The following is a 25,283-nucleotide window of genomic DNA, read 5'->3' on the forward strand; positions in this document are numbered from 1 at the left end:
GAAGTGTTGAGCCCCAGCTGGGCCAGTTTGTTAATGAGCTGTTGAGGGATGATTGTGTTGAATGCTAAACTGAAGTCTATGAACAGCATTCTGACACTTTTTTCTCTAGATGTATGAGTGCTGAGTGGAGGGTAGTGCCGATGGCATTATCGGTTGAGTGGTTGGACCGATATGCAAACTGGAAGGGGTCCAGGGAGGGGGGGGGGCAGACTTGATGTGGTGCATGCCTAGCCATTCAAAGCACTTCATGAGAATAGAGGTTAGTGCAACTGGACAACAGCCTAACTAAGTGAGATGTTGAAAATGTCTGTGAAGACATCAGTGAGTTCCACTGCACAGTCTCTCAGTACATTCGCAGGAATGTTGTCAGGACCCGGAGCTTTGCGTGCTTTGATCCTGCTGAAGGACCTCCTTACGCTATCCGGGGACAGCGTCATCACCTAGTCGCCGGGAGGAGGTGAAGTCTTTTTTGTAAGCTCATTTCTAGGTGGTGTAAACAAAATCCAAAATGTTTTTACCTCTTGTTGGAAAGCTAATGTGTTGGTGAATTTTTAGGAACACACCCTTTAAGTCTGCGTGGTTGAAATCCCCAGCCAAGATGAGAAAAGCATCAGGGTGGGCTGTCTGCTGCTCACTGATGTGCTGGTACAGTTCATTCAGTGCCTCACTCCTGTTGTTGATGTTGGAGCAGGGAGGAATGTAAACAGCAACGAGCAGTATGGCTGTATATTCCCTCGGTAGATAGAATGGCTGGCACTTAATAATCATAAACTCCACCAGGGGTGAGCAGTGTTTGCAGACCTCAACAGCATCGCGGCACCACGCATCATTGATGTAAACACAAAGCTCGCCACCGCGTGATTTACCTCCTGCGACGAGGACTCTGTCCGCTCGATAGCATGTCAGCTGGTCGAGCTGGATGGCGCAGTCGGGAACGCTGTTGCTGAGCCATGTTTCCGTGAACACAAAAACACAACAGTCTCTTACAGTCCTCTCAGTTAAGTGTAGTAATCGGATGTAGTCTAGTTTATTGTCCAAAGAGCGTCCATTAGCAAGTACGATGGTGGGGATAGCTGGCTTGTGTGGGTTAGCCGTTAGCCTAGCCCAGATACCGCCACACTTACCCCTCTTCTGCCTCCTTTCACGCAGCAATGTGGCGCCTCCGCTGTGGGCGAGACGCAGCAGTGGGGGTCTGTGACGGTGAAGGCCTCCGGAGCAGACCGAGATCCCGCAGCTCTTCGGCGTGCGAGGAGTTTAACTCTAAAAAAGTGGTTCTGCCGACATCGAGCATAAACTCATGACTGTATGCGCGCTTAAAGACAGGTAGACACGATGAAACCGTACAAAAAGGCTGCGACTCACAAGAAAAAAAACACGAAAACACCATTCTGATGGGAGCGAGAGAAGTCGCTGTGTGTGGACGCACCGCCATCTTGTCTCACAGCGCATATCATGTGCAACGAAGCCCGCAGCAATTGTCTCGAGCCCACACACGTGCCATATGCATGTTCAATTCTGAGCATGGTTTTTTTTCCTGCACTAAGCTTGTTTTTTTTTTTTCAAAATGTTCCCAGATCTTGGATTTAAAAATAGTGGGTGCATTTTTTAATACTCGCGTGACAAGCACATATGCGAATGACGTCAGTAGGCTATAATCGATTATGGTCTATTACTGCATCGATGCAGAATCGTCCATGTCCACATCGCAATGCATTGATGCAACGATTAATTTCACACTTAATAGATAGACAGTCAGAAATATCTGCATAAGAGCATCAGAGAGATAGACATTAGATAGATACATAGACGTTCATTACCTTTGTAACCCCGTTGGCGTAGATTGGAATCATGTTCTCTGCTCCCTGTTTGACCTTCAGTTCAATGTTAAGCTGTCGCTCCAGAGCCTTAATCCTGTCCTGATTGGCTGAGGAGCGACCCGGCGTCCCGACAGGCTGAAGGTCATCTGGGGGTCAAAGACAGGGTCAAATATTCATCTGGGGTCACGGTCTAGCAGGATTATGAAGGCTGTATCACAGCTTTCTCAGTCACTTTGGTACATTTCTCGAATCATCCTTGACATTTGCAAAACAGTAAGTGCATTTCTCAAAACAACTCGTACAAATAGCAAAACACCATGGATTACCTGCAAAAGCCAGTCTCTTGCTCAAAATCCTTAGTTCATCTCTCAAAAATAAATATCTGTGTCAATGAACATGTCAGTGCCATCAGAATGACAAGTCCATTGTCAGAATTTGTAACTCTTGTGTTGTCCTCTGTCTATACAGTATATGCTTTCCAACTGAAGATTCATGCGATGAACCTTTGAGCTATTTCAGAGAAATGCTTTATCATTGGTTTATCTACATTCTCTTCATTAGTCAAGATTCATTTGCACAATGCATGCCAAATTTACAAAAAGTCTAATAATAATGTGTAAAAAAAAAGTGCTTGGAAGTTTATGAGAACTAGATGAACCATTTTGCATTTAATGACTTATACGATGATCTAAAGACTGGATGTTTTGAGGGGTAAGACTATTGGACAGAAAACTATATAATACATTTTGAGCAACATGACATTGGCAACTGATAATGTAGGAAACCACAGATAAATTTACATAATCAATTGCATGAATGTACAAAAGCAATCGCAACTTTTTCAAAACAATGAGAAACTGGTTTTATGATGTGTATAAATTACTAGATGATATGAAGGTTGTACAAGTAGTTTTGAGAATTTCATTTCTGATTTGAGAAATGCACCAAAGTGACTTGAGAAAAACTGTAATATATACATCAATCTGCCGTATGTTCACAACAAATCACATCATCCCTGAATATTCGTATTCACTTATCAATAATGCAAAATTTTACATGTAGCCTTAAAGGTAAGATAATAATTATGACCCCTGACCTTTGCTGTCATCATGACCCTTGACCACGATGTGGGCATCCAGCTCCTGCAGCTGAGTGTGGAGCGAGTCCAGCTTGCGGCTGGAACTGCGTAACTGGCTCTCCACCTGCTGGGCGTTGCGTTTGTCAGTGGTGGCCCGCCGCAGGTTCTCTGCACCTGCTTTTATCTTCAGCTCCTTCCGGATCTCTCTCCGGATCCTCTCTCGCTGCTCGTCCAACCGCTGCTGCACGCTGGAGTCTGAGAAATCTGAGTTCTGGTCCAGTCCCAGCTTCTCCAGGACAGACAAGCCATCCGGATCCTGGGAGAAACAGGAGGGGTCAAGGGTCAATGCTGGCAGACTGAGGTTATGTATGGATAGACAGAACAATAAATAGAATAATAGAATGACAGAAGGATAAATAGACTGAATGACAGACAAAAAAGATAGATAGAATGATGGATAGATTGATTGAATGATAGATGGACAGAAAGACCCAGACAGACAGATAAAATGATAGATTGATAGATAGACAGAATGACAGAGAGACAATGAAAAAGATAGAAAGAATGAGAGAGATAAAACAACAGAATGATTGACAGACAGAGAGAATGAGACATAGATATACTGATAGACAGAAAAATGTCAGAGATGATAGATAGACAGAATGACGGACAGATAGAATGATAGAACCGACAAAGAGACAGACAGATTGAAAGAGAGAGATAGAAAAATAGGATAGAGATAGATAGAGACAGACAGAATGAGAGAGACAGATAAAATGATAGATAGAACGATAGATAGATGGAGAGAAAGAATGAGAGAGAAACAGAATGAGAAAGAAACAGAATGAGAGATATTTAGAATAACAGCTCGATAAAACGATAGACAGAACAATAGTATAGAATAAAAGATAGATAGACAGACAGAGACAGACAGACAGACAGACAGACAGACAGATAGATAGATAGATAGATAGATAGATAGATAGATAGATAGATAGATAGATAGATAGATAGATAGATAGATAGATTGATTAGATTTGATTTTCAGTGCAATTATAACAATGATGGTTTCACAGAAATGACTTTGAAAGAAAAGTGGAATAATCAGTTCTGCTTATGAGTATCTAGTTTACTTGCTACTAAGTTCCTTAAAAAAAGAAATACTACTGTATATACATATATATATATATATATATATATATACAGGTCCTTCTCAAAAAAAATTAGCATATTGTGATAAAAGTTCATTCTTTCCCATAATGTAATGATAAAAATTAAACTTTCATATATTTTAGATTCATTGCACACCAACTGAAATATTTCAGGTCTTTTATTGTTTTAATACTGATGATTTTGGCATACAGCTCATGAAAACCCAAAATTCCTATCTCAAAAAATTAGCATATCATGAAAAGGTTCTCTAAACGAGCTATTAACTTAATCATCTGAATCAACTTATTAACTCTAAACACCTGCAAAAGATTCCTGAGGCTTTTAAAAACTCCCAGCCTGGTTCATTACTCAAAACCGAAATCATGGGTAAGACTGCCGACCTGACTGCTGTCCAGAAGGCCATCATTGACACCCTCAAGCGCGAGAGGGTAAGACACAGAAAGAAATTTCTGAATGAATAGGCTGTTCCCAGAGTGCTGTATCAAGGCACCTCAGTGGGAAGTCTGTGGGAAGGAAAAAGTGTGGCAAAAAAACGCGGCACAACGAGAAGAGGTGACCGGACCCTGAGGAAGATTGTGGAGAAGGACCGATTCCAGACCTTGGGGGACCTGCGGAAGCAGTGGACTGAGTCTGGAGTAGAAACATCCAGAGCCACCGTGCACAGGCGTGTGCTTTTGAACCAGAAACAGCGGCAGAAGCGCCTGACCTGGGCTACAGAGAAGCAGCACTGGACTGTTGCTCAGTGGTCCAAAGTACTTTTTTCGGAATGAAAGCAAATTTTGCATGTCATTCGGAAATCAAGGTGCCAGAGTCTGGAGGAAGACTGGGGAGAAGGAAATGCCAAAATGCCTGAAGTCCAGTGTCAAGTACCCACAGTCAGTGATGGTCTGGGGTGCCATGTCAGCTGCTGGTGTTGGTCCACTGTGTTTTATCAAGGGCAAGGTCAATGCAGCTAGCTATCAGGAGATTTTGGAGCACTTCATGCTTCCATCTGCTGAAAAGCTTTATGGAGATGAAGATTTCGTTTTTCAGCACGACCTGGCACCTGCTCACAGTGCCAAAACCACTGGTAAATGGTTTACTGACCATGGTATTACTGTGCTCAATTGGCCTGCCAACTCTCCTGACCTGAACCCCATAGAGAATCTGTGGGATATTGTGAAGAGAAAGTTGAGAGACGCAAGACCCAACACTCTGGATGAGCTTAAGGCCGCTATCGAAGCATCCTGGGCCTCCATAACACCTCAGCAGTGCCACAGGCTGATTGCCTCCATGCCACGCCGCATTGAAGCAGTCATTTCTGCAAAAGGATTCCCGACCAAGTATTGAGTGCATAACTGAACATAATTATTTGAAGGTTGACTTTTTTTGTATTAAAAACACTTTTCTTTTATTGGTCGGATGAAATATGCAAATTTTTGAGTTTTCATGAGCTGTATGCCAAAATCATCAGTATTAAAACAATAAAAGACCTGAAATATTTCAGTTGGTGTGCAATGAATCTAAAATATATGAAAGTTTAATTTTTATCATTACATTATGGAAAATATCACAATATGCTAATTTTTTGACAAGGACCTGTATATATATACATACATACATATATATATATAGACATTATGTACAACATACGGCTGGATTCTTTAGCTGTGGAAAAAGAGTGGCAGGACATGTGAATTATTGGACATTTAGAGGCAAACAGACGCACAGTGCAAACTTCGGAGATGGTTACATCCACAAAGAAGACCCCGACAAAGAGAAAGTGTGCCCAGCCGACTTATTTCATTGGAGGCAACGAGATCTGCAAGAATACTTTTCTGTTTCTTATGGGGTGAGTTTCCATAAACATCAAAGTTTGTCGTTTTGTGTTAAAAATTAAAAATTAAAAATGATGGCCAGATTTTAAAGGAGTGTCTTGCAACGTTATCTACAATGCACAAATTCAAATAGAGTTTTGACAAAAAAGGTTTTATAAAAAGATAAAACTCACATATTTCAGCCTCTAAATCATTTTTTATAAAAGTCAAAAAAGATAAATTACTGACATTTACAATGCACATTATCCTTTATTATTACATAGTATGCGGTCCGATTTTTCCCGTTGCGTCTGTCGTTGTTATGCAACCATGCAGCTTTACAGGGGGTATGGCTTATCTAAATGAGATGTAAATGAGCCCTATTGTCACTCCCAGCAGGTGAGAACAGGTGAGAACTGCACAATCTTAAGGCCATTTTCTCCCTTTTGAGCTGTTTTGAGTGCCTACCTTCAAATGGCCATAACTTCTCCAAATATTATCAGATTTCCATGTGTTACAAATCGTTGAAAAGCTTGGAGACTACACTTTCAAAATGCCCCAGAACCGACTTGTGTCCCTACTTTCCGTGATTGGTCACATATATATATACTGCTCACCAAGACTGCATTTATTTGATCAAAAATACAGTAAAAACAGTAACATATAAAAATTTTCAGCATCATTACTCCAGTCTTCAGTATCACTTGATCCTTCTGAAATCACTTTAATATGCTGATTTGTGGCTCTAAACATGTCTAATTATTATTTAATAATGTTGAAAATAGTTGTCCTGATTCATATTTTTGTGGAAAGTTTGGGGAAAGAAAGAATTTAAATAAATAAATAAGTAAATAAATAATAACATTAATACTTTTATTCATTACAATATAATGCGTTTTTGCTGAATAAAAGTTTTTTTTTTGATAAGTATAGGTTTCCACAAAATTATTTTAAAATAATAATATTAAACCAGTTATTTTAATTTGTAATAATATTTCACAGTATTACTGTTTTTACTGTAAACGATAAAATGCCGTTTACAGTAAAAGTACAGTTTGTTGTGCATTTCCAAAAAAAAACAAAAAAAAAACACCTTAATTTTTTAAAACTTTTATCCAGTAGTGTATTTATTTGATATATTTTCAATTTTATCTTAATGCCGTTTTTACATTTTACATTCATATAGCACTAACCTTATACAATACAAATGACTGAAAAGCAGATTTACAGTAAAATTAATCACAAGAGAGTCACAAAGCAAGCAATAATTTCTTAAATACAAAAAGGCTCTACAGAGGATCTAATACAGTTTCAGTGAAATTAAGAGCATTTAAATGAATCTTTGCAACTTTCATTGAAACTCCTGTTGTAGTCTTTGTCAGTGATCAGTAATGAGTCAGCAGTGGTGTGAGGAGCAAAGGGCAACTCTGCGGTTCCGTGCTCATGCTGAGGAAGTCAACAGCATCAAGAGAAACCTTATAATCATGGATAATGTAACTGACTGTTGACTCGCAAACAGAAGGTCTCTTTTGTGTTTTGTTTTTGTTGGCCGATACCGACACAAGAGACGCAGAGAATCGCACAGACTGAGTTGAACTGTAATCAAACATCGCCCAGCTGAAATATAACACACTTCACGCAGCCATTTAAAGACTAAACACACGTCTGGCAGGGTAAAGAGAGCAGGTAGCAGACTCAAGACACCGCAGAGACATTCAGCCACATTATATTTTAGCTGACAGCGAGCAAACGACACCCATGAACACTGTGACTCAAAAAGGAAGTTCAGCTGTGAGCAGCTCACTTACAAAACACACACATAAAACATGTAGGAAAGAAAACCCCCAATGAAATCTCTTTAAAATCTCAATAGTTCAGTGGAGTTTTGCTGAACTTTCCTGCTTCTCAGATGTTCCTCCTTTCAAAAGGACCCAGTTAATAGCACATTTATCTCCTCTAAAGTTTCAGAAAAGATCTCAATGTCTAAAATTAGCCAAGATCTCGATGTGAACACATAAAGGTATAAACATTTCTCATCAGATGGATCTGAGCTGCTCTCCATGTTACTTACAAAGCTCTACACAGTCAAAATTGTGAATAAAACAGATTATCAGGAGTATGTTTTACAAAACACTATTTCAGTCTCTCATGTTTAATTCAACGTTACTTGCTGTTTCTTTATAATTATTTGTGAAATTTACTAGCAATTTATTTGAAATTCTTAAACCAAATTATTATCAGTATATATTCCTATTTGATGACAACTAGTGAGTCATTTGGGTCTGAATCATGTGTGTTTAAATACACATTACTGGTCTATTGTGAATAATCCATCAGACTATCTTTCTAATGCAATAAAGTTTGTCTTCATACTTTGAACTTTCCTTCCCCTCTTGTCATCAATTCGTCTTATTCATCAGCCACCTTCACACAAAGACATCCACTCATCATGTCCTAATTTTATCTCTATATCCTGTTTCACCCTGAAACATGTCTTATTACGGAAGTCGAATGGCTTGTGTTAAGCTCTGAGCAGCATTAGTTGCACTACAAACAGTTCAGAAACATCATAAATGCAAAAACACAACAGATATAGACCATCATCATCACGATCTTTGTCTCGCAAAAGTTTAGTTCAGGCCTGAATTTGAAAAAATGTATTAGTAAATGTTGAAATCTACTCTGATTTCAAATCACCTGACATCAAAAGATCAATAAATCCTTTAAAAGTATTTTTCATTGTTAGTTACTTAATATAGTTCACTAATGCTAACAAATGGAAGTGTTACCAAAAAAAACCCCCACACATTTAAAATACTAATAAAAAATTTAACAAATGACAAAATCACAAAGTCATTAAATCTTTAACTAAAATTAAAACTAAAAATATATTCAAAAACTAACTCAAAATATTAATACATAATAAGGATAGTAAAATATCTCCATTCTTTAAAATGTCCTCTTGTATCTTCTAAAATAAAAATAAAGTCATACAGGTTTGGAACGACTTAATAGTGAGTTATAGGTGAATAACAAACTGAAGAGCAGTGCCATACAGACAGTTCAATGTGAACGGAGTAGATTTTGAGCTCCTACCACATGTTCGGCCTCCGCCGGGGCTGGGCTGGAGGGAAACTCCTCCAACGAACAATCTCCTGCATCTCCTTCACTGTCCATCACCTCCTCTCCTCTCCCGTTCTCTTCAGACCATACACTGTTCTGTCTGTTATTAGAGCCACTGACACCACATAAAGCCATGGCTTCCGCTCAGAGAGAACGACTGCAACAGCTTCCTGTTCATCTCTACATGACACATAAGAGACGTTTGCACAGGAACACACACACACACACACACACACACACACACACACACACACACACACACACACACACTTGTGCAGTTGGATAGCTCGCTTTTGAAATCTCTCGACCAACTTCCTGCTCAGAGACAAGCTCTGCAGACTGGCACCATTACAACAAGTGTGTGTTTTAATCTGCAGGATGATATTTTTGTGAACTCTTGTGACTGTTCTGAAACAAAGAGGAAATGAAACCATCCAAACAAAAAAAAAACACAACACACACACACAAATGTACATCATCCAAACACTGTCTTAAATTCACTGCAACTGAAATACTGTTTCTAGAATAAAGAACATAATGAATAATGTTCCCAAAGTCCATACAAGATGTAGCTGAGTTTGTTTCTTCATCAGAACAGATTTGGAGAAATATAGCAATACATCACTCAGCAATGGATACTCTGCAGTGAATGGGTGCCGTCATTTTGGAGAATATCCGCTGAACGCAAGCAGCTTACACTCTTCTGTGTCAGCCACGACACAAGGATATGCTGAGCATACGCTGCTTGCGTTCTGCTGATATGACACAGAGGAGACGAATTGTTGAATAATGTTGTTATTTTTGTTTTCTTTCGCGCACAAAAAGTATCCTCGTCGCTTCATAACGTTACGGTTGAATCACTGATGGCAGATGGAGTATTCTGACGATGTCTTTCATACTTTCCTGGACCTTGACACTGTTATTTATTTGGCAGTCTATGGGACAGTCACAAGCCTCCCATTTTTCATCCAAAATATCTTAAATTGTGTTCTGAAGACGAACAAAGCTTTTACGGGTTTGGAACGACATGGGGGTAAGTGATTAATGACAAAATTTTCATTTTGGGGTGGATAACCCCTTTAAAAACGACATGATGGGTTTGTTTCTTACAAGCACACAGTTTTTTTTGATGGACTAGAGTGATGTGCATTACTTCTGGATTTATCAGCTGTTTGGACTCTCATTCTAAAAAGTGTTAAAAAAGTGACGTGACATACAGCCAAGTATGGTGACCCATACTCGGAATTCGTGCTCTACTTTTAACCCATCCAAAGTGCACACACACAGCAGTGAACACACACACACCGTGAACACACACCCGGAGCAGTGGGTATCATTTATGCTGCGGCACCCGGGGAGCAGTTGGGGGTTCAGTGCCTTGCTCAAGGGCACCTCAGTCGTGGTATTGAAGGTGGAGAGAGCACTGCACATTCACTCCCCCCACCTACAATTCCTGCCGGCCCAAGACTCGAACTCACAACCCTTGGATTGCAAGTCCGACTCTCTAACCATTAGGCCACGACTTCCCCCATGGCACCCATTCACTGCAGAGGATCCATTGGTAATGTAATGCTACATTTCTCCAAATCTGATGAAGAAACAAACTTATCTGTATGTTGGATGGTCTGAAAGGAGAACATTTTCAGCAAATATTCATTTTTGGGTGAACCGTTCCTTTAATGTGTGTGTTTATCCATATAAAGGCACAGGACTTTTAGGTTCTTAATGGTTCTGGCCGCAGCATCTAGTGATCCAAAGCAGAGAAGTGAGTTATTACTGTATCAAGCTGTTCTAAAGAAATAGATGATCTATGTTCTGAATATAAACATGATCAGCACTTTAATGTCATGCATCTTTCACCTCATGTCCAAATTTGACCAGGTTAAATGAGCGACTACATTCTGGAATGACAGTGGAAAACTTCCCGTAATGCTTCACAGGGTCTGTAAGGCTCCGCCCACAGATCAGACTGACAGCGTAACGCTCAGGTATTCCGGCCGGGACTGTTTCCCAGAAGCCGTCCGACTGCTGTGTTTACAGACAACATTACACAGGAACCGAATGAAATGAGTTCACTTCTCTGAAAAACAGATCATGCAAAGCTTTGGTACTACTGAGGTACAGGTTTTTTTATAATTATTATTATTATTATTTTTAATCTGTATGTAGGATTGAACACTTTCACAAAACTTACTGTATTTTTAACTGTTTCAACAACTGTCTTCAACTGTTTCTGCAACAAAAATAAAAAAATAAAAAAATGAGGTTATCAATAAAAAATTATTACAGAACTACAGTTAACCCAAAAATCAACTTTGGTATCTTAGTGAAAGACTGGAGTACCCTAGCAACGCCCAAGCAACCATCTATAACACCCAGTAACTGCCTAGCTACCACTAAAAACATCCTAGCAACCATATAGCAATGACTTCGCAGCCACCATGAATTAGGAACCAGTTAAAACACTCTACCAACAAATTAGCAACCGCCTGAAACACCCTAGCAACTTACTAGCAACCATCTTTAACACCTAGGGCCCTATGATTTCCATGATGCATAAAACAAACTCAGAAAAAACAACAATAGAATTTCTGAAAAATGTAAAACATTTATTATTGTTATTATTATTACTATTATTTTTCCTGAATTTAAATTATTATTAAAATTGAGTTAAAACAGCATTTAGGAAAAAGAAAAAAAAATCATTTAAGAAAAAAATAAAGAAAGAATTTCATAGGATCATAGACCTAGCAACTGCCTAGCTACCACCAAGAACACCATAGTGACTGCCTAACCCTTACGAAAAAGAAGTTTATTCACGTGTGCTATTAGTATACTTCTTTTAAACTAAAAATAGGAAAGTATGCTTTTAGTTTACTTTTTATGTACTTCTCAGAAATGGGCTTTATGTACTCCTCAGAAATATACTTAAAATTACATTTAAGTATACTTGACTTATACTTACAAAAAGTCTAAATATACTTGAACTATACTTAAGTATACTTAATAAAATAAACTTGAAGTATACTACTTTTTGGTAAGGGAAGTCCTAGCAACTGCCTAGCTACCACCAAGAACACCATAGCAACTACAAGCTTTTTAGACTAAAGTACCTTTTAAATGCCTTGTTAGCTAACGGCTTTGACTTGTTGTATTGTGCTAGTTTAGCAAAAGCATCTGCTGAAGTCTACTGAAGATATATATTATTCATACATGCATATAACTACAGTTGAAGTGCAGATGCACGGCCTTGACATTCCAATATGATGGACGGGTTAAGCATAGCGGTCCATAGAAACATGAGGAGTCTACCTATACATATCTCTGCTTGCAACTGCCTAAGCCCTAGCAACTACCACCAAGAACATCCCATCAGCTGCCTAGCAGCAACCATATTGTAATGCCCAAGCAACCTCCCAGAACACCATAGCAACCACAACAAAGCCCTAACAACTACTCAGAGCATTCAATCAACCACCTAGCAATGCCTTAGCACCACCTAAACACACACCCATAGCAACTGCATATCAGCGCAAACACGATGCTCCAGTTTAATAAAATGAAACCCCAGCAACAAGCTCCAAATATCAGTGTTTGTTTTACTGTTTATTATATTGTGTATCATGGGTTTTGTGCAAAGAGGATCGGATTTCAAGAGATCTGAATAATTGCTAGTCCACACGTCTCACTGAGTGAAAACTACACCTGATCAATGAAAGATGCGTGTGGACGAGAGACACAAAACACACACAGAGAGAGAGAGAGACAGGAAGTCATTAGTGAGCATTGAATGGACTGATCAATTTCTCTTAGTGCTTTTGGCAGCTACAACTAACAACTTAAATGTAATAAAAACTGAATTAGCAGAAGGACTCTTGCTGCTGAGAAAGACAAAAATCCTGTAAACGGATTCTCAGAAAACAAATCAAATCATGCTAAATCTGTCTTAACACTAAATCAGTGCATCAGTTTTAACATACAACATATATATATATATATATATATATATATATATATATATATGTGTGTGTGTGTGTGTGTGTGTGTGTGTAATATGTGTTAGTGTGTATGTGTATGTGTATATACATACATATATACTGTGTGTACTTTATATGTGTGTGTGTGTGTGTGTGTGTGTGTGTGTGTGTGTTTATGTATGTGTGTATGTATATATAAAACCCAGAAGCTCTGAATATCAGATGCTGTGTGTTTATGTTTAGCATGAAGCTTCAAACCTTTTAATTATTGTCGACGTGAAACGCAAATGCATTTTACTTCCATAATGTGACACATTTCAGAAACAAACCATATATTTACTGAAGAAAAAAAAACTGACAGGACTTGATTTGAATCGATTGAATGGTGAAACATCTCTATATGAGAGCTGTTTGAAAAAAATAAATTTAAAATAAAAAAACTTTAATTTTGCTGATGAATCAATAACATTAACACTACTCTCTCAATACAATTTTATTAAAGTCCATTCTGATTCAACATTTGAACATTTGAGATGTAAAATCTTCTCGTTTCAGACACGGACCATCAGCGTTCAGAAAGCAATCAGACACAATCATGACTGTCTGTGAAATCACATTTCAGATGAAACTCTGCTGCACACAGATGTATTAATCAGAGTCACATTAAGAGTCACTTCAGAATGAATAATGTGTGTGCGACTGCCGTCAGCATCTGCATTCACAAACACACACAAACGTCTGGAAAGCTTCAGCTCTTTCTTCACTTTTTAGCATTTTTGCAGATTTATTAGTGACTCAACTAATACAGTCAGACAGAGAGACTGTAGGTCAAAGAAGACAAGCAAAAAAAAAAAAAAAAAAAAATAAATAAAATAAATATATTATATATATATATATATATATATATATATATATATATATATATATATATATATATATATATATATATATATAATTTAAATAGGGTCTATAAAAAAGAAGCACAACATCTCAAATATGTTAAAAGCTGAAAATATTTTCAGATTAATTGCTAATATTTTCGCTCTGTGCATCTCGTTTGCCGAATTCCTTCCTGATATTACTCTTGAGGATGTCATGCAAAGTGCTGTAAACATTAAACAAGTGCACCAAAGACTCAAAAATAGCCAAAGAGTAAAACCTTCCTCATTTATATTGCAGAGCTTGAGCTCTTTTTAGAAAGCTGAGGAATCTGTGGATAAAAAGGGCAGACAGAAGCTATGTTACGAAATAAACTCTGAGTGCATACAATTTTGATGTGCAATTTAAGATTTTATGCACTTCTTTGCTTTTCCATCCAGTATTTTACCCAAAATCATGCATAAAAACACATGGATAGAAACATAAAAACATGGGTTTATCCTGAAGCCGTTAAACAAACTGAAGTGGTGCAGCATCTGACATCATTTCCTGTGTGTTATTAAGACCCTGTGGGTTAGATTTATAACCTTAATAACAGATCACTCACTGAAGGACTGCCTGAATGCTTCTGGACTTTTTAGGATTTACAACAGAACAGAAAGGGGATAATAATTCACTGAATTGTATTAAAAGAAAAGCTGATTACATTTACATCATCTCTGACCCAGATCATGATGAATATTTGCTTTAAACGATGCTCTTACTTTGTTGTCACTGCTGTGATCATTTACTCACATTTATGTTGCACCAAACCTGTAAGACATTTTCTTCATATTCAAAATTAACACACGTCTTCATAATGACTACTGTTATGATACTTTTAAGGTTCTTGTTTGTCATTTTAAGAGCTTGACCTTTGCCAGCCACCATCCAGTCTTTGCTGTTTAGAAAAACAACGTGAACATTATTTTAAATTCTCAGAAAAAATAGAAAGTCCTACAGGTTTGGATCAACACGAAAGTGAATAATAATTACAATAGTTACATTTTTGTTAAACTCTCTTAAAATCTCTTTAAGGCAAGACAGTACAAGCCTATTTATTTATTTATTTATTTGAGGTTTTGGACTATTTTGCTTCCATAACATGTCTTCTTTCAGACTAGAGGAAAAAATAAACACTTAAATCTTACACTTCATCTATTTGCGTCTGTAGATTTCAATTACAATACATATCTTTATTGTTGGTTTCTCAAAAAGAGTTTGTTTCTCCACTTCATCAGCACTTACAAACAGCAAAAGTTTTTTGCGCAAAGCTGACCCCATACATCATCCACCTGGAACTGCTTCCATTTAAACTGTGAGCGCAAGCTAGATTAAAGTGGTTATTACGTTTTGAATATGGATATTTTTCTTACAAAGATGCACTGATTCGCTACAGGAGGCCTTTGTTCACCCCCCGGAGCCGTGTGAGAAACTTTTTTTAATGGAAAGGTGCTTTTTATTTCACGTCTTTTGGACTGAAGCAATGCAACACCCGCTGACTGCAATGACAGAGCTTGAAAGATCAAAGACAAATTTTTAATTTGTTAAACTGACCATCAGGTCAGTTTAACATTTGTGCTGAAACATTAAAAACAAGTCTAAAACCTTACTGGTAGACATACAGTATTGACGGTCGCTGTGATTTTGCCAAGTAAGACATGTTCCTAGGTCAACATCTTTTGATGATCCTGGATCAACCTTAATGTCCAAAAATATAGACTTAACCCAATAAACCTAAACCTTTACCCCTAAACCTAACCCTACCCATAATTTATTCCTAAAATCAGTGTGAAATGATAGCTAATTAACAAGAGTGTAGAAGCACCTAATCCTGATTGTAAGCCTAAAACAGATATTTCCTGAAAAGTTATATCTCTGTTCTGATTGGTTGATTGGATGGTGATCCAGGAACATGCTGTACTTGGTGAAATCACGCTCGCCATGTATTGACAGAGAACAGCTAAGCCAGCCAGCTGATTCAGATTCTCGTCTACGGTACAGCAAGATGGGCTCAGAAAAGCTGTTTAATTTTTAATTCTTCCCTGGATGAAGCTGAAACATCACTGCTACAGAAAGCCTTGATTTTCTGTTGCATGTAGCAGTAAGAGTCCTACACTACTTGGGTTCCTACTTCAATGTGCATCTGTGAGATTTTTAGACTTTTTTACAGTCATCCATTTATTATCATTATAAAAGTATTGTAATTCTCATTCTAAACACCATTTTATTCAACAGCAACAAAAAAAAGAAAAAAAAAAAGCTTTTGCCCCTATAAAAAAGAACATCAATATAAAAACATTAATACATATGACCCAGTCTTAAGTCATTGGGGGAAGTCATGGCCCAGTGGTTAGAGAGTTTGACTCCTAACCCTAAGGTTGTGGGTTCGAGTCTCAGACACAGAGTTTGGAGACCCCTGCCCCAATGGTTCGTATTTAGGGCTTGAATAATCCAGCCTGTATTTTTCCTATGATGACCACAATAAAGAACACAACAGACCGTCAAACATTAAACGTTAAATCCAAAGCTTTCTGCAAAAAAGATGACCACCAGAGAGAAACCAATTCAATTATTCCAGAGATATTCTCCTGAAACTCTAGACATACCATCGTTACAGTTATATTTACAGGAATCACAACAGCTGCTGACCGCTTATCACCTTGTGTACCACACCACCTCAAATGACAAACCTCCTCTAGAACAAGAGTTACGGAAAGAGCAAATCTCGGTCATTTAAACTGCAGTCTAAATGTTAAATAAGAGAAATCATTTTCACAGAGCTCATTATATAATCACAACACTGTAGTAAATCCTCAGAAGGGTGACTGAGGGCAAAGGAGAGTTCCCCTAACATTCACCTGCGTCTGTTTACTCTTATTAAGTTGGCTTGAGAAAGCCAACTTACTGATCTACTATTTAAACTTATTATTATTATTATTATTCTTTTTCTGAGACTAAAATTTCTGACTCTAACTCCTCCTAGAGCTTTAACTCTACAGACTTCAAACTCAGCCCAGCTCTTCAGACTGATCTCGCCGGGTGTGCTATATCTTTTCTAACTGATCAGACTTATGGTTTTCATAAAAATGAAGATTAAAAATCATAAAAATCCCATAGACTTTTATTGACGGAATGTTCAGATGAGCCAAGCTCCAACTGTCAAAATTCAAAACTAAACAAACTAAACCCCATTAGACTCCATCAAGCTTCGCTTCTATGTACTATTTCTAATCCATTTAAACTCATTCAAACTCATCTATCTAATATTTCTAATCTATCTATCTATCTATCTATCTATCTATCTATCTATCTATCTATCTATCTATCTATCATCTGACTCTAATCTATCTATCTATCTATCTATCTATCTATCTATCTATCTATCTATCATCTGACTCTATCTATCTATCTATCTATCTATCTATCTATCTATCTATCTATCATCTGACTCTATCTATCTATCTATCTATCTATCTATCTATCTATCTATCTATCTATCTATCTATCTATCCTAGCAACATGCTAATAATGTTAGAAACATGCTAGTCACTCGCTAATCATGCTAAAAACATGCTAGCGACATGCTAGTCACTCGCTAATCATACTAAAAACATGCTAGCGACATGCTAGTAACTCGCTAATCATGCTAGAAACATGCTAGCGACATGCTAGTAACTCGCTAATCATGCTAGAAACATGCTAGCCACATGCTAGTCCTCGCTAATCATGCTAAAAACATGCTAGCGACATGCTAGTCACTCGCTAATCATGCTAGAAACATGCTAGCGACATGCTAGTAACTCGCTAATCATGCTAGAAACATGCTAGCGACATGCTAGTCCTCGCTAATCATGCTAAAAACATGCTAGCGACATGCTAGTCACTCGCTAATCATGCTAAAAACATGCTAGCGACATGCTAGTAACTCGCTAATCATGCTAGAAACATGCTAGCGACAGGCTAGTCACTCGCTAATCATGCTAGAAGAAACATGCTAGCGACATGCTAGTCACTCGCTAATCATGTTAAAAACATGCTAGCGACATGCTAGTCACTCGCTAATCATGCTAGAAACATGCTAACGACATGCTAGTCACTTGCTAATCATGCTAGAAACATGCTAGCGACATGCTAGTCACCGGCTAATCATGCTAAAAAACATGGTAGCGACATGCTAGTCACTTGCTAATCATGCTAAAAACATGCTAGCGACATGCTAGTCATTTGCTAATCATGCTAGAAACATGCTAGCGACATGCTAGTCACTCGCTAATCATGCTAAAAACATGCTAGTGAAATGCTAGTGACATGCTAGTCACATGCTAATCATGCTAGAAAAATGCTAGTGACATGCTAGTAACTTGCTAATCATGCTACTGACATGCTAGTCACTTGCTAATCATGCTAGAAACATGCTAGTGACATGCTAGTAACTTGCTTATCATGCTAGTGACATGCTAGTCACTTGCTAATCATGCTAGAAAAATGCTAACGACATGCTAGTCACTCGCTAATCATGCTAAAAAACATATTAGTGACATGCTAGTCACTTGCTAATCATGCTAAAAACATGCTAGCAACATGCTAGTCATTTGCTAATCATGCTAGAAACATGCTAGCGACATGCTAGTCACTCGCTAATCATGCTAAAAACATGCTAGTGACATGCTAGTCACTTGCTAATCATGCTAGAAAAAAATGCTAGCGACATGCTAGTCACTTGCTAATCATGCTAGAAACATGCTAGCGACATGCTAGTCACTCGCTAATCATGCTAAAAAAAACATGCTAGCGACATGCTAGTCACTTGCTAATCATGCTAGAAACATGCTAGCGACATGCTAGTCACTCGCTAATCATGCTAAAAACATGCTAGTGAAATGCTAGTGACATGCTAGTCACATGCTAATCATGCTAGAAAAATGCTAGTGACATGCTAGTAACTTGCTAATCATGCTACTGACATGCTAGTCACTTGCTAATCATGCTAGAAACATGCTAGCGACATGCTAGTAACTTGCTTATCATGCTAGTGACATGCTAGTCACTTGCTAATCATGCTAGAAAAATGCTAACGACATGCTAGTCACTCGCTAATCATGCTAAAAACATATTAGTGACATGCTAGTCACTTGCTAATCATGCTAAAAACATGCTAGCAACATGCTAGTCATTTGCTAATCATGCTAGAAACATGCTAGCGACATGCTAGTCACTCGCTAATCATGCTAAAAACATGCTAGTGACATGCTAGTCACTTGCTAATCATGCTAGAAACATGCTAGCGACATGCTACTGACATGCTAGTCACTTGCTAATCATGCTAGAAACATGCTAGCGACATGCTAGTCACTCGCTAATCATGCTAAAACATGCTAGTCACTTGCTAATCATGCTAGAAACATGCTAGCGACATGCTAGTAACATGCTAATTATGTTAGCAACATGCTAGTAACTAGCTTATCATGCTAGAAAACATGCTAGTAACTTTGCTAATCATGCTAATGACATGCTAGTCACTTGCTTAATTAAACTTCTTAAACTTTTCAAACTTCAAACTTCAAACTTTTCAAACTTTCCAAACTTTTTAAACTTTCTGTTCAGGCTTTCTCAAGCCAACTTAAAGTTTGTCTTGACAAACTTTTTTATCTAGTTTACAGTCTATAATCCAACACAAGAACACTAAAAGACCCGTTCACACAAAGAATGATAAATAAGCGTCCACACCAACACACTGTTTATTATAAGCATGCACTTTAGTTTTGTCTTTTGGCGCTTTAGACTTAAAATAAATCAACCCTAATATCATAATATATCATAATACATAATTTAATTACTAAATAAATGTATCTGTAATCTGTTACAGTTACTGATACAAAATGTGTAATTAAATAACAGTTACTTATGAAAAGGTATTTGCACACATCCAGATTTGATTGATTTCTTTCCCAAATTGCATTGACTGCTCAAAAATATGAGACAGCAAGGCAAGGCAAGGCAAGGCAAGGCAAGTTTATTTATATAGCACATTTCGTACACAATGGTAATTCAAAGTGCTTTACATAAAAGAAGGTAAAATAATCATGAAGAAAAATAATAACAAAAATAAAACAAGCAATTTTAAAAAAAACATAAAACAAGCAATTTTAAAACATTGGAAATGATTTAAAAATTGACTTATTTAAAATGAATCTAAAACAGTTAAAAAACAGCAGCGTTTAGGAGTTTTGTACACAGGCTTAGCTATTTGATAACTGTTTTATTTACTATTTGGGTTTATGCACATGTTTTATTTTTTAATATTAATTGTTTTTTTTTTTTTTTTCACATGACATTGTTAGATGCCAGTGTTTCCTGTCAGAGCTATTAAACTATCTCTTGTTATGATTTTAAATCTGTATTTAACCTCAGAACAATCTCAAAGTATAGAAAGAGCTGTTGAAGATGGTGGCTGTGCTTTAGAAATTAGATTATAATCTCAATTCAAGTGATGAAGGACTGTGAAAGTCTGACAGTAATGGTTGAGCACTACTGTAAGGTTAACCCCGCCTACTTTAAATGTTTCAAAATGATGAACAGTTGAAAACACTCATTACACACTAATAAAGAATAGATTATGTGCAGTGCATTAGAGCTCATTCACAGCGACAGATGGTCTAAACTTACACGCGTGGAGCCGGTGATGCTGATGGCCATCTCAGGTGACAGGGAGCGGAGATGCCGATGCTTCTCACCTGAGCAGCTTCAGTTTCACTAACAGCGCATCCTAACAGCAGTGAAGCGCGTGAAAGACCCGCTATAGTAATGAAGCAGATGCGATGAACTGCGTCCCGTTGCGCTGCTGTGCTCGGTCATAAAGATCAAATCCGCGGGGCCACTTCTGCAAAAACACGCGCGTGAACTCCTTCGATGAATTAGTTTTATTAGTCGCCCGGTTTAGATAGGATCGCGTTCATGAATGTGCAGCATGATGAACAATGTGAAGTTGTTTCTCCTGCGTCTGGGACAGATATTCATACACTGGATAAATGATGAAGTCCACAATTAAACTCTAGTACATATTCGGACTCTAAAGATCAAATCAAAACCTGAAAGAAACCATAGGTTGAACGATCCCGGTAAGGTTCACTGCTGAAGAGAGGTTCATCAGGAACGTCCTGCCCCCTGTGATGAGACTTAAGCACGCGCAGGAACCGTCACCCGGTGATCTCGAGTTTCGGTGGCGCGCTCCGGAGCGCGGTCATGTGATGGACGTCTGTGTCCGGCGTAGAACAGAACGCTTTCGTTTTCACTTTAATCGTCTAACCACACGTGTTGAGCTTTATGTGAAGTGAAGTTCAACAGTGCCCTGACATAACATTACTGCTTTCATAATAATTATGTCAGATCGTCGTCCTATAAATATCTGGTTAAATGCGCCTGTTATCTTGGTTGAGCAGAGTTTTGGGTGAGTTGTAGACTTGAAATGTTCCTTTCAAACCAGTGAGCTGTAATGTTGTTTATTACCGCATTCTGCAAATCATCCAAGATTACAGCAGCGATGGTATAGGCCTTGAATGCAAGTGCTGTTTATATGTCCTCTTCGCACACTGAATAACAATTAGGCCTAGGTCTACTTGTGGGTTCAAGTTGGAAAATGCGCTCCCTTGTGGACCACATTGACGCCGTTGTCCTAAGAGTTTTTAAAAAGGAGCTAAAATACCCACACATCAACTAAGCTGCCGTTATTATTTTTTCAATCACATTATTTACATTTTCAAATTATAGGGGATTAACGTTACATAATTTATTATTATTTGTGTGCGTGAATTATATTTAATAGCACACAATCCAGTCAAAATTAAGCATAATTTGATCAGTCAGATTTAAACCTGACAGTTTAAAACAGTTAAACTGATAAAAAAAAATATATATTCTATCTGTAGTTCAAACCGAAACTTGAATATCCAAACACATACATAGCCCAATAATATATAGCAATAGTAAACCTAAAAATATATGTTAATACATCTGTTTAAAACATTAAATATGATAAAACCGTAGACTGTATAAAAACATGGACGTAGTGTCCGTGACATCACCCGTAATTTTCTGAAAAGCGTTTTTGAAGCTCAAAGTGGGCGGAGGCGGCAGTCGCCATCTTGGCAGCGCGTCACCGCGCATCACTCCTGGATCATTGAAAATGGGCAAAAAGGCAGGAGCTAGTTGCTGAAGCCACGCCCACCTAGCGCGACGGCAGTGTCAGCAGCGGCAATCCACCTGTCACTCAAGTGGTCACGCCCCTAAATTATGAGTGAGTGAGTGACGTGACATACAGCCAAGTATGGTGACCCATACTCAAAGTTCGTGCTCTGCATTTAACCCATCCAAAGTGCACACACACAGCAGTGAACGCACACTCACCGTGCCATTTATGCTGCGGCGCACGGGGAGCAGTTGGGGGTTCGGTGCCTTGCTCAAGGGCACCTCAGTCGTGGTAATGCTGGCCTGAGACTCGAACCCACAACCTTAGGGTTAGGAGTCAAACTCTCTAACCACTAGGCCACAACTTCCCCCAAAGTAGCCTTAAATGCAGAACTTTAAGGCTTAATATAATTTAAACGGATGAGTTTTAAGAAAAATTCACCCCCCTCACAGTTGTCATGAAGGGCAAAATTAGCTATATAGACCAAAATTATTTTTTGCACCAGGCTGTAAACATGTTTTTTTTTCTGGTGTAAAGTTGGGCATTTTAACATGGGGAGTCTATGGGATTGACTCCCTTTTGAAGCCAGCCTCTAGCGGCCAGTCGATGAATTACAATTTTAGTCACTTTCTTCCAGAGAGCGGGAGGTTGCCGCTCGGATAAAACACATCCAACTTGACTGTGTGAATAATTAAGCCCTGTGATTGGTTAACAGTTTTAGTCAAGTGGGGCTCTGTGCGCGCAGGCTCCACAAAGCGAAAACCGTCTGACTTACTGAAAATAGATTTTTTTTTCCCCCTCAAATGGGGTATTAATTGTCCACAGTAAATTTTGTTCATATCTATAGCATCTATATAGCATTGTAACTCACACCACATACAGCCAAGTCAAGACTATCGACAAGGTAGGCTAATTCTAGCTTAGCTTTGGCTGATAGCAAAATAGCCTACTGCAAGCACAAACTACAGGCTAGAATTAGCGTAAACCTCTTATGATTGTTAGAAATAGCCTAGATGTTTTATTCACTGTAGCTACTTTTGAGAAGTGCAGTATTGATGAATGACTACTGTACGTTACTGCACTCGCAATCAGGACACAGATGGAGCTGGAGGACAAAAAGTGAGCACAGTACGAACAGATGACATGGGTGAAATATTAGAACAAATATTCATCCAAACGTGCAACCTTCACGAATAATGCCAAATATTTCAAACATGAAATCTCTTTATAAATTCCTGAAATATATCTTTAAAAAAATAAATGAAAATGTATCTAGAAATATATCTTTCATTAAATAATGAAGCTTTATTGTGTTTTTCTTACAAAGTAATCAACTCTGCAGCTAATGACTTAGTTATCTTCTTTAATAAACCAAAAAATAGTTTTATAAGACAAATTATACTACATGGTTCCAGTCCTCCATTAACCTCCATTTTTTTAAAATCCTCAATTAAATGGTTCAAATATTACTGTTGTTCTAAAAAGAAGCAGGAAACGGAAATAAATCTTATATATGTGGTTGTCTCTAATTCATGTATCATCACTGCATTTATGATTTTAATAGAGAAAAAGAAAACTACAACCATTTTCTATATTATACAATTACAATATATCTTTCAGTAATAATAATAACTAATATCAACTTACCTCAGAAAGTACATTTAACTGTTGGCTGTGATCATAGTTTCCTAAATATATAAATTAATTGATTTGTCCTAAAAAAAAAAAAAAAAACCCAGCACAGCATCAATTTCTTTTCATGATTCATCATCAGTAAGTGGCTAGTGCAACAGGTCTAGTTTTCAGCCAAAAAATGTAACTTTTCTAAAAGTGAACACAATGCACATTAACAAAAATGAACAAAAAGACAGAAATTAGATTACTAAAGTGCTGTAGAAAATATAACAGAAATACTAATTATTTTAATTCTAAAAGTAAGTCTTCCCAACAGGCACACACTCCGACCCCTCCATCAGATATTGTACATCTAACTCTAAATTAAAATACACCCTCCACAGCATCTAAAAAAAGTCACATGGCAGCTCACTTACTACAGCTTTGTGTCTTTAGTAGAGTAGAGAACATACTCTCTCTCATATATACACTTCCTTCACTCCTTTTCTCCCTCATGTGTCTTTTAGACATCTTTTTTTGAAGTTGCCAAGACATCATCAGTAACCCAGGAAACCCATTGAATCAAGAAGGACCCAGGAAATGAGGTAATGGTTCAGGAATTTTGGGAGACAAGAGTTTCCCCCACAGCTGAAATCCCCCTCTCCAGAAGAGAATGGCAAACAGAGAAGCTTTGTCTGAAGCCACATAAGGTCAACAGTCCTTAGACAACAACAAAACATTATCCATAACACAACAGAATGCATGATTTAATTACAACCTATTTCTATGTAAAAATCTCTACTAACCTAATAATACATAAAACAGACAAACAGAAAGTTGTCTGAATATGATCATTTGGCAAATGCAGTCATATAGGTTAACAGGACCAAAAAAGCTGTTTGGCAATAAGAGCTTCAATAGGCTGTGAGGATAACCTGTTTGGGCCTTCAGTAAAGTGTTAAAATCAACATAATTGATTAGACTGAGAAAAGTGTCCATTTCATACCAAAATGGAGCCCGACCTGAATGTGAGTTTGCAGTCAAACATGAGGAACTACTCCATTGTTGAAACCATTAACCACTGTTAAATTAGTGCATAATCTATTGGCAATATATTACTTACAATAATTGCTCAAAACCATTTTAAAGACTGTTCTTTGAGGCTCCCCAACGTGTCCTGGCCAGGATTTCTATATGGCCTTGCTGAAGGTAATGATCAAAAAGTAGTTTGACCAATAACATGCAGGCATTGTACATAATTGACCAATAATTGACCAATCGTGGCATGTGAGAAAGTGGGATATACAGAGAACGGTTCCTCAAACTATTGGGGAACAGGGCTGGGAAACAGCTTAAACAATGCCTAATTAGCTCTTAACTAATAACCCACATCAGCTAAAAAGAATAGTCAATTCATATGTGAAGAACAAAGTAAACAGTTTTCATGTTGACTAATAGTTGAAATCCTACAGACATGTAATTAATAAAATTCCATTAATCCATAAATATGTGTAAAGTTAAGCTAGAACACAAGAGACCCGATTAGAAGGCTTATAGGATACATTTGTAAAATGCAGGTAGAGCTATTGGAGAGCTTAG

At 37.8% G+C, this 25,283-nt stretch overlaps 1 protein-coding gene across 1 annotated transcript in view; it reads right to left on the reverse strand.

Moving 5' to 3' along the window:
- LOC109102421 (serine/threonine-protein kinase N1-like) overlaps nt 1-9,206 on the reverse strand; it is a 29,088-nt gene extending 19,882 nt beyond the window's left edge. The window contains 3 exon segments of the mRNA XM_042734735.1: nt 1,818-1,963; nt 2,914-3,211; nt 8,961-9,206. Of these exon segments, the coding sequence (XP_042590669.1) occupies nt 1,818-1,963; nt 2,914-3,211; nt 8,961-9,122 (606 nt within the window). The 5' untranslated portion in view covers nt 9,123-9,206.
- Between the last annotated feature and the right edge of the window lie 16,077 nt (nt 9,207-25,283).

The sequence above is a fragment of the Cyprinus carpio genome, chromosome A3 (assembly GCF_018340385.1).
Source record: "Cyprinus carpio isolate SPL01 chromosome A3, ASM1834038v1, whole genome shotgun sequence".
Taxonomy (NCBI): Eukaryota; Metazoa; Chordata; class Actinopteri; order Cypriniformes; family Cyprinidae; genus Cyprinus; species Cyprinus carpio.